The 10,599-nt window shown below is 33.1% G+C and overlaps 2 protein-coding genes across 2 annotated transcripts; both read right to left on the bottom strand.

Annotated features, from left to right (window-relative positions):
- Window positions 1–795: 795 nt before the first annotated feature.
- LOC101216061 (gallate 1-beta-glucosyltransferase) lies at window positions 796–3,136 on the bottom strand. The gene is made up of 2 exons (XM_004137052.3): window positions 2,127–3,136; window positions 796–1,326 (listed from the first exon to the last, which is right to left on the bottom strand). Exons 1-2 carry the CDS (start codon window positions 3,126–3,128, stop codon window positions 871–873), a joined length of 1,458 nt encoding a protein of 485 aa, XP_004137100.3. The 5' UTR covers window positions 3,129–3,136; the 3' UTR covers window positions 796–870.
- Window positions 3,137–5,922: 2,786 nt separating this feature from the next.
- Window positions 5,923–7,341, bottom strand: LOC101215819 (limonoid UDP-glucosyltransferase). The gene has a single exon (XM_004137051.3). It carries the CDS (start codon window positions 7,339–7,341, stop codon window positions 5,923–5,925), a length of 1,419 nt encoding a protein of 472 aa, XP_004137099.1.
- Between the last annotated feature and the right edge of the window lie 3,258 nt (window positions 7,342–10,599).

Here is a 10,599-nt window from a genome sequence, read left to right as displayed (position 1 = left end):
AAAGTAAAATTTAAAAAAGTGTCCAAATAATCATGGACCATTTTTTGTATTTTTAGTGTGGATCGATGAACTTTCTCCATTTTCAAAATTGTTATATATAAATATTTTGCTTGTATCTTTTAAAAGATGTTTAACAAATTTTTAAAAAGAAAATTGTATTAGATGACAAAAAAATTTAGGGAAAAAACACTCATTAACACCTTGTTTTCTTCGTATTGCAAATTTGACAAGTATGACTAGTAATTGATAATAATAAGATATAATAATACATTAATCTGCTTTTAAATTTGTCATTTTTGTAATTAAAGAAAATAGCTATACAGACTCTATCGTAAATATTTTTGCAAACTCCGCCACCACACTCCCAAACGACACATAAACCACTAAACTTTTTGGCTTTGAGTTTAGCCACTCTCCATACATTCATCAATTTTCAAGCAATATTCCTAAACGCTCTCTCGTTTTAATTTCACTTTCAACGTTTGAACAACGACTCCACTGGCTTAATCGAAACTTTTTTGAGATGAAGTCCACTATCTCACCCTCGACGATTAATATACGATAAGGGGTTTCAAGAGGTTCCTAAAATGGGTTTCTCTAAGGCGTTAAGAGGGTTATGTCAGGAGGCAAGAAGCTTGGAATGATTTCATCATTTTGGAGATGAATTACGTAAACATTAATTTGAAATATCCGTCGACCCAAAATTAAAAAAATAACAAAACTAAAGAGTTAAAAATGATGTTAATATATTGGTTTGATTCCGATTAAAATGCTCTTAAATAAAAACAAGAAAGAAAGAACAAACAAAAAAACAGATGATGATATGATGAAAGAAAGTTTGTAAGTTTCTAAGTATAGTAGAAGAACAAGTTAAACTTGGAGATTACTACCACAAACAAGAGAACGTTTCCCTATCTCATCAATAAAGTATTTGATATTTCTGTCTGAAGATCCACCGTCGGCCACCGCCTTCTCCGCCGCTATTTTCCTCTCCAAAGCATTCTGTCTTATCTGCACCGCCTTCGGTCCTTCCATGGATTCTTTAAGGCACTTCTTGATTTCATCTCTTTTGATTAGCTTGTCTTCTGGTGTGCCGCCATGTGGCAAGCGGATGCCGACGCCTAAGACATCGACAAGAAACTTGGCATTTGTGAGCTGATCACCCCACTGCGGAAACGCCACCATTGGCACCCCAGAGCTGATCGCCTCCACCGTGGAGTTCCACCCACAATGTGTCATGAAACATCCCACCGATGGGTGTGAGAGTATTTGTTCTTGTGGACTCCATTGAACAATCTTCCCTCTTTTGCTGGCCTCTTCCATGATCTATACCAAGAAAAAAAGAATCTCAATAAAAACAAAACAAAAACTGTTGAATCTATGATGATTTAAAGGTTTTTAATATTGTTCGTTTTCGTTTATGTTGTTATTCATATGATCTAATATTTTAATTTCTCTAAGTTTGTATTTTAACAAATATTGATAATGACTATGTACTTAGTACTTATTTAAACATATTCTAAGCATAATATTGATAATGACTATGTACCAAGTATTAAGCATATTCCAAACATAAGTTGATTTTTCATCTTCATCCTTTATTTCCTATTTGGGAAGTCGTGGTCCGGATTGAAAAATTCAAGTTGGGGATTGGATTCCTAAAGAGAAAAAAATTATGTTAAGCTAAAGATTCTAACATTTTTTTTCATTTTCTAAGTTGGTACTGAAATTTTTGCTTTATTTTATAATTATTATTTTTTAAAAATAATTTTAATTATTTTGTTAGTATGTGTGACGAGAGGGAGAAGCATATAGAGATGGGTGATCCCAAGTACTTCCCTTTAACCCTTTCTTATATACATGGTGGAAAATATATTTTCCAAAAAGATGAGTGTAGCATAAAAATGCATGTAATTTTTTTAAAAAAAAGGTATCCTTAAATAGATATATATGATAATCAAAATATTCTTTTATAAATCATCATCACAACATTTCCTATAAACAAATTTTTCTAACTAAATTTCCACACTCCAACAATATTTTTGAAACTCTATAGAAGTTTGGGGATCAATATAGCTTTTTAAATGAACAACAATATATATATATGTGTTTGTGGATTTACAAACCTGATTAGGAAGAATATGGCGCTTGACCCCGAAACTTGAAGCAGGTGGTTTCAAGACCCACAAGAAGTAGAAGCCAGAATCTACAAGTCCATAAGCAATCTCATCAACTTGTTCTTGTTTCAAATACACCACACTCCCAAACGACACATAAATTACTGACCCTTTTGGCTTTGAGTCTAGCCACTCCATACAATCATCAATTTTCAAGCAATCTCCTGAAATTTTCGTTTTAATTTCACCACAATGCTTGAACAACGGCCCCACTGTCTTTATCGGGAACTTTTTCGACATGAAGTCAACGATCTCGCTCTCCAGCTCTTCAAATGTATCGATTAATATACAAAAGGGCTTTGAGAGGTTCCAAAACTGCCCCAAAATGGCTTTCCCAATGACATGAAGAGGCTTGTCAGGAAGCAAGAAGCTTGGGATTTCATCGTGCTTTAAAAGAGGCAAAGAAGGAATTTTAACCTCAACATCTGGTTGGGTTTCAGATGGGAAAGGGATTGAGCCATTAAAATGGTGGTAATAAATTGAGAAAACGGCACATGATTGGACCCAAAACACAGCGGAGGCAATCCCGAGTTCATCGGCCACGTCACACACCCAAGGCACAAAAGGGTTTCCAATAACACAGGAGACGGGTGGTCGGTTTTCTTTAGTTTGGTTTTTCAAGATATGCAATAAGGAAATCGAACCTACACGTTGGAGTTGCGGCATGTATTGGTCAAATGAGAGGGGAGTGGTGGAGCGGGCAGAATCATCGTGGATGCGGCCATCGTCAAAGAATTCAAAGCGGAGGAAGCCACGGCCGAGAGGGGTCGGGGTGTCAGAGATGCTGCCAGCCTTCTTCATGTCCTGGCCGAGATAAGCAGTGGTGGAGAAGGTGACGAGAAGGCCGGAGGCAGCGAGTATTTTTCCAAGACGGAGCATGGGATTTATGTGGCCTTGGCCAGGGAAGCTGACGAGGAAGACATGAGGAAGGGAATCCATGGAGGAGGTCATTGATTTTGTTGTTCTGTTGATGATTTAGAACTTTTGGGTTTGCAAAAATTTGAGGAAGATAGTAATAGTTATAATTATTAGTATTATCATATTATGTGAGATGAAATTGCATATTATTATATTTTGAGTTAAGACAAATATTTTTTCAAGTAGATTACTATGTCATTCCAAGGTTTCCAGACACTAAAATCGATGTGGATGTGGAAGACACAATCTTATAGAATGCAGTAAAAATTAAAAAAGGAAAATACTTTGGGTGCAGTGGGAAGCACCTAAAGTTGTGTGTTGGGATAAACGTTATATTTTTCCAATCAATTATCTATCGCTTACGTGACTAATAGTATTTTATAATCGATTAAAAACACCAATAAATTCCAGTCAAATAAATTACATCACGTCATCACATAAAATATCGTGACAATTATGATTTAACTGAGTTAATTAAGTTTTTTCATACACAACCAAATTCACGTCCTAAATATAAAAATTGGATCAATGAAGGATAGTAAGTCAAAGCTCAAGTTCAATAGCTATATAGACCCAAACTCAAGATAGTAAATGAGCTCAAGCTCAAGCTCAACAAGAAAATGGACTCAAATTTAAGTCTAACAAACAAATTAACCTAATCTACCTAAAAGTTCATGAAAATTCTCTAGATCTTCGTTTGAAGATCAACTGAACCTTTAAAGAATTGAAGACTTAAATAGTTTAACAAATTAATATTGCCTTTAAATGAATGAGTGTTTCCAACCAACACTTAATTAAACAAGATTACCTTTAAATACAATGAAGATACACGAATTAGAACCAATTTAATAATCAAATGCAAGATTCAAACCTTGAAAAAAAAATGCATGGAATTGCTGACCCTAATATTCTAATTTCTCAATTGTTTACATTGCATACTAAAATTATTAATCTTGAATTCTAAAGATTAATTTGGACAAAATTAAATCTAAAATAAACATTGATTGGAGAAATATAGAAAATGATTGAAGTAACCGTCGGCTGGATTCGAACTCTTGACTTCACGGACGAAAAAGCCGGAAAGTTAGCCAAATATTTACAGAATTGATTTGGGCGCAGCTGAGTTTCGAACATGCGACCTCGGTGTGGATTGAGCGCCCGTGTTTGACGTAAATTTTCGGAGAGTTCAAATTATTTACAACTTTGCGGCTTAGCCCCAACACTCACCAAGATGAGGTTCAAGTGATCATCATCGATATGATTGTCTAAATGGCTTCCCTACTATGTTGGCCTCGCCGGGGACACTCAAATTACTTATATGCCTCCCATCTATACCTATCTTTATACAACTCTTCACCAATAAATAAATTTTAATATGAAAATTCTGCACATCATTACAATAAAAAACTCTTAAATTAACGTGTAATCACAACTTTATGAAGTTCGAACACCAAAAAATTATAAATTTTAATGTGTATTCGAGAAAAAGTTTCATCCACTATATAAATCAATAAACTTGTTATGTGTGTATAAATCGTAAAAGACCTCTTGAAAAATATATTTAAAAAAAATCGTAAGTAAATAAATATATTTTTATCAAATAAAATGAAAAATTAATGTATATATGTGTGTTTTTTTCTATTTGAAAAGCAAGCTAAGAAGTATACAAATCTAACTTGTATACCAAAATGCCTCCAAAAAGGAATTTTCGTATAGAGACGAAAGTTTTGGACAAAATAAAACTATGTGTAGAGATTTGGACATAATTAAAGAAAGACGTTTGAACTACAACATCTTTTTATGTGTTTTCCAATCTGCTTTCAATCAAATTACGTCAATAATTGTTTCAATTCTTTTCATCAAATGTATAAACTTTAACCTTTAACTTTGTTGTGTTTTTATGGATATTAGTTGTTAGCTTATCAAGATCAACCTCTATCTCGTCGATGGACTTGTATCTCAATCTCTAATTTGTTGATCGCATTAGATTATCCTTTGGAGTTTCTGACTTCTGCTAATCTATATCACCTTTAAATTTTCTGACATCAAGAGCTTATGAAAATTTAATTTGGTGAGTTTAAAAGCTTCGGTCTTTAGAACGACTTGGGAGCTTTAGAGTTATATGCATGGGCTAAAAGCAAAAACATATTACCCCCGCGCTATCTTCTCTCGAATCTAACAAAACCTTTGGAATGAAATAACAAATAGTTACTCTTTATATAGACTAACAACTTACCAACTCTTCAAAATAAAATTTTAAAACTATCAAATCAATAAACACAAAATTAAAGTAAGTAATCGATCAATTGAGACTTTACTTAATTCATTATGAAAGTTTGATAAACAAAACAATAAATGGATATGCATGTTAAAATTAAATTTATTTAATATGCTTCAATTATACCACGAAATTCATACAACATATATAATGTACAACGAGATTATATATGCAAGTTAAAATTAATTGTTCACAACATTGTAAAATAAATGAATATGCATGCATGTTAAAATTTATTTAATGCTTCACTTACACAAGAAGGTTCACATCACATTATAAAATATGCAAAAAGAACAAGGTAGATACCAAATGTTCATAGTTATAAGTATCATGTCCAACCATTACCGACGTTATTATCGTAATAACATAACCACAAACGTCTCCTAACCATTTGAAAATTGTTTATATTAAAACTTTGGTATAATAAAGTACATTTTATTGGTAACAAAACTACAAGTCTAAAGTGGTTTATTGAGGTAAATCATACCTATAGTTTCAACATAGATGTAAATTGATACTTATGGTAAAGAGAGAATGTGACGGGTGATTTCATTTCTGTCTAATATTATCAACAAAATCTTGGAAGTTTCGGGCGGAGGAGCCGCCGTCCGCCACCGCTGCCGCAGCCATCTTCTTCCATTTCAAAGCATTTTGCCTGAATACATTATCTCCAGTACTGCCGCCGGTCATGACGTCCGACAAGCACCTCTCAATCTCATCCCTCGTAATCAACTCATTTACTTCTGCTCCTCGCGACAGACTCACTCCAACTCCATACTCCTCCACCAAAAACTTGGCGTTGGTCACTTGATCCCCCCACTGCGGGAACGCCACCACCGGAACGCCGTTGGCAACGGCTTCCACTGACGAATTCCACCCACAGTGCGTCACAAAACACCCAACTGATTCGTGCGACAAAACCCGTTCTTGTGAGCTCCATTGCACTATTTTCCCCCTCTCCCCTATTTTTTCCGCAACCTCTTCCGGCAAACTATGGCGTTGTTTCCCAAAAAATTCAGACGGTGGTTTCAGAACCCATAAAAATGAGAATCCTGAATTGCAAAGCCCATAAGCAATCTCGTCAATTTGTTCTTGTTTCAAGAACACGACGCTTCCAAATGAAACGTAGACGACGGATTGTGGGGGCTTTGAGTTTAGCCAATCCATGCAATCCTCTGCTTTTAGGCAGTCAAGAGAGACCTCTGTTTCTAATTTTTGGGAGATTAAGAACAATGGACCGATGGGTTTCAAGGGAATGATTTTTGACATGTAATTAATGATTTCCTTTTCCAGTTCTTCAAAAGTATCTATCAAAACACAAAAGGCTAGCGATAGTTTACCGAATTGGGATAACATAGCTTTTCCCAAAATGCCATAGGTTTTCTTCGGATGCAAGAAGCTTGGGATTTCGTCGTTCTTCAAACGTGGCAAGATCGGGAGCTGAACATCGACTGTGGGATCAATTTCAGTAGGAAACGGGACGGATTTGTGGAAGTAATGATAATAAATTGAGAACACAGCACAAGATTGAACCCAAAGAACGGCATAGGGGATTTGAAGCTCCTCTGCAACATCGTAAGTCCACGGAAAAAAAGGGTTCAAGACCATAAAAGAAACCGGGCGGTTTTCGGCGGTTTGCTTCTTTATCAGGTCGACGAGCGATAGCCGGCCAGAGAGCTCGAGCTGGGCAATGAAACGGTCTAAGCTCATATCTTTGGGATTAATCTCTATGATCCCATCTTCGAAAAATTCAAATCTGATGAAGCCATTACCGACGGGAGTGAGTTGGTCGCCGCCGCGAATACTTCCGGCTTTCTGCAGTGTTTCGCGAAAATGCGCCGCTGTGCAAAGGGTGACAAGAAGGCCCTCGACGGCGAGTTTCTTGGCTAGTCTTAGAGTGGGATTGATGTGTCCTTGGCCGGGATAGCAAACTAGGAAGACATGGGAAGGAAATTGTTTAGAAGCCATTATTGATGGTTTCTGTCAATGCACCTCGAGGCTTTGATGGATAGTTGTGTGTACTATATTAATATTTATTGGGTGAACTATATCACATTGACCAAATCATTAGGATAAAGCTGCTAACCATTTATATCCAAAAATTTAGACATTCAATCCATCCATAAAACTCATCAATTAAATCATTATTTCTGCTCAAAACCAGCATGGATGAAAACTCACCTACTACTAATTGAAGAATGAAGCTAGAATTTAGTTCCATCAACTTATAGTTCATAACAAATAACTATGTACACTTGAAATCAAATTCTATGAACATTACTTGGAATGATGAATTCATGAAACTCGTGAGCTTGTACGAAGAGTTTTAAATTAATGTATTCTAAAAGCATGAAAAATTCATACTTCATTTAATCACTTCAGACAACCATAAACTTTAGTCCAAAAAAAACGTGTATTAAGACTAAGATAAATTCTAAATCACATCCTCAAAAACTACAAACTTTATATAACGTATCTAATAATTTCTTACTTTTCTATGTTACTTCGTTCTTGACATAAATATTAAAGTCCTCTTTTTTCTTAAATTAAGTCATTTTTTTTTCTTAAATTACATACTAATTGTTGTGGCCACACAGAGGTCATACACATTTTTCTTTTAGTAAAATTTGGCATCAACATACACCGACCACAAGATGACCTTGATTACAAAGGTCGTGGATTGTTAATTTTCTTACTATGTTTTTCATTTTTCTAAGAAAATATTTGGATTCTTACCCAAATTCCAAATATAAATTCTATTTAAATAAAAATTTAACTTCAATCCAAATTATGGACTTTTTCAACATTTTCAATGTTGACGAAGAGGTTGCATGCAATCTTTTTCCAAAAATTAACATTTTTTAAGCAAAAACCACTCACCAAAGATTCCATTTTCATCCATAGGCTACCACACAAAATTCATAAATCCCTTTGAAAAATTAGAAAAATACAATAACATACGATCTCGATTAATCTTTATCTTAGTTGAGATTCCATCAAGAAAGCACAAAAAACCGATTATATAAATGTACCACCAAATCAATGAAGTTAAGTTTGTATCAAAATCGTGGATTATAATAAGATAATTTCGAGCAATCCTACATCCCAAATAGGAAACACTTATGTGGGAAAATTAGAAAGAGAAATAAAAGCATGTAATAGTGGTAGGTAACCTCTCTTGTTCATCATCAAGCAAATCAAATATTAAAAATTTTGAATTGGCCATATTACAATCATGATGTCATCCATGACAACTCTGTTTTTTGTTCCTACTATTACCAAAACACCATGGAAATCGAAAAAAAATAAATTATAACTCAAACTTTATATATATATATTAATTGTTTTCATTATTGAAATTTGAAAAGAAAGAAAGTAATAAAAATAATTCAAACTTTGAACCTTATGGCCATTTAGTAATAAAATAACAAAAAAGCAAAGCAAAAGCTTCCAACAGTAGGGGTAGTTTGGTTTGTTCGTAATGACCCCAAATTTGAGTTATAAAATAAGAGACGTTATCAAAATTTGACTCGTTATAACGATTTTATTAATCTTTTTGTACTTTAAAAGAATATCAACAATATGACAACATAACGATATTCGTTATAAATATAATAAAACTAATATTAAAACTTTAAATTTTCTTAATGAAAACCAAAATAATTGTTAACACAAAAGATCATTTGATTTTTAAGGGGTGTCGAAATTAATTTTATGAACATTATTCTTATACACAATGTAAACTTTTTGTATTTTCGAATTAAAATAAACACTTGATTTAGTTTAAATTTAGGAACAATTTAGTTTAAATAAACACTTAATTCAAAAGTAAAATTTGAAAGGAAAGATTTGATACAAACATGATATTTGAAAAGATATTACATCTAATTTTTTAAAGAAAAAAATCAAAACTTTATAATTTATGAGAAAATCAAAATTTTGATATGACAAAATTAGTTAATCAAATAACTTTTTTCTAAAACATCAAGTTGATATTAATTTTAATAAGAAAACATACTTTTAGAATTGAAATATTTAATAAATATATATAAAAGAAAAAGAAAGTGTGAAATCTATAGTTAATATATATAAATAATAAAAAGTAAGATATCATATTTTTATCAATAGTTTTGTACCAATTTATTAAAAAAAAGTTTGGTGAATCAAAATCAAATAAATGTTTTCATTTATGATTATTTTATTTTGAGATTAGTTGTAGACTTTTATTATGAGTCTTAATTAATGAAGGTAGAGTTTTTATGGTAATTATATTCATCGATGAGTGGGAAAAATAAATGAAAGATGGTGTTTGAGAATTTTACAATTAATAGCATAATTGGGCTGTTTGGAGGCCCAAGTTGAGATAATTGGGCTTTTTTGCTAATTCGATTAATCAAAATATAACCATTTGATTTCGTTTTATCTTACGACTACACTCAACTTCAAGCTAAGAAACAAAACTCTCTTTGAAAAGCCAATGTAACCATTTTCATTTCAAAACAATATTTTTAAATAGAAAATTCATTGAATAATTACTACTACTCTTATCAAAGTAAAGAAGGTAGTTGATGAAATTATTGAATTAGTGATGTTAAATATTACATTAAATGTGCTTTTACCTTATCATCTTACAATTTTGGATCAATCAAATGATTTAAGATGGTATTAGAGTTTGTGGTATGAAGAGTTGATGTTGAGTCAATTGGTAATTTAAGAGACAGTGAGGATATAAAAATTAACGTCTCTTTCTTTTTTTATTATCCCATAAAAAAATGAATTACTCACTACGCAGTTTGCAAGAAGTTTCATTTGAGTTATTTTGTCACTGAGGGTTTGAGACTCTTGGTGGTTTTTGAGTGTGATTAACGTAGGTTTGTGTTAACATTTGTTTCTTTCAACTTGGGGGTTTATGAGTTATCTTGGGATGACGGTTGGAAACTCGACAACCCCAGACGTCAGGATTTGGACCTTTTCATGCCGCAGTTTGAGATCACCAGTAAGACGGCTTTTGTCTCAAATGATTGGAAACCGCGCCAGTGAGAATCGACCTGTTTCTTGTCTCATTAGAAACCTCTTTGTTTCTAGGGTTTGTGATGTGGCTAAAGATATCAGAATCCCCTGTTCTCTGGGTTCAGTCTTGCTCCGTTTTCTCTACTTATTATCATTACTCACGTGAATTTGTGGATTTTCCTTTTGAATTTGATCCTTATTGTGATGTTCAATTTC

The sequence above is a fragment of the Cucumis sativus genome, chromosome 7 (assembly GCF_000004075.3).
Source record: "Cucumis sativus cultivar 9930 chromosome 7, Cucumber_9930_V3, whole genome shotgun sequence".
NCBI lineage: Eukaryota > Viridiplantae > Streptophyta > Magnoliopsida > Cucurbitales > Cucurbitaceae > Cucumis > Cucumis sativus.
This window is presented reverse-complemented; position numbering and strand designations above follow the sequence as displayed.

What these genes read in the sequence shown, in the direction of transcription:
- LOC101216061 (XM_004137052.3), bottom strand. Translation starts at nt 3,128, where the DNA reads ATGACCTCCTCCATGGATTCCCTTCCTCATGTCTTCCTCGTCAGCTTC. An exon ending in GCCATATTCTTCCTAATCAG is followed by an intron (nt 1,327 to 2,126) that starts GTTTGTAAATCC and finishes TTCTTGGTATAG; the next exon opens with ATCATGGAAGAGGCCAGCAA.
- LOC101215819 (XM_004137051.3), bottom strand. Translation starts at nt 7,341, where the DNA reads ATGGCTTCTAAACAATTTCCTTCCCATGTCTTCCTAGTTTGCTATCCC.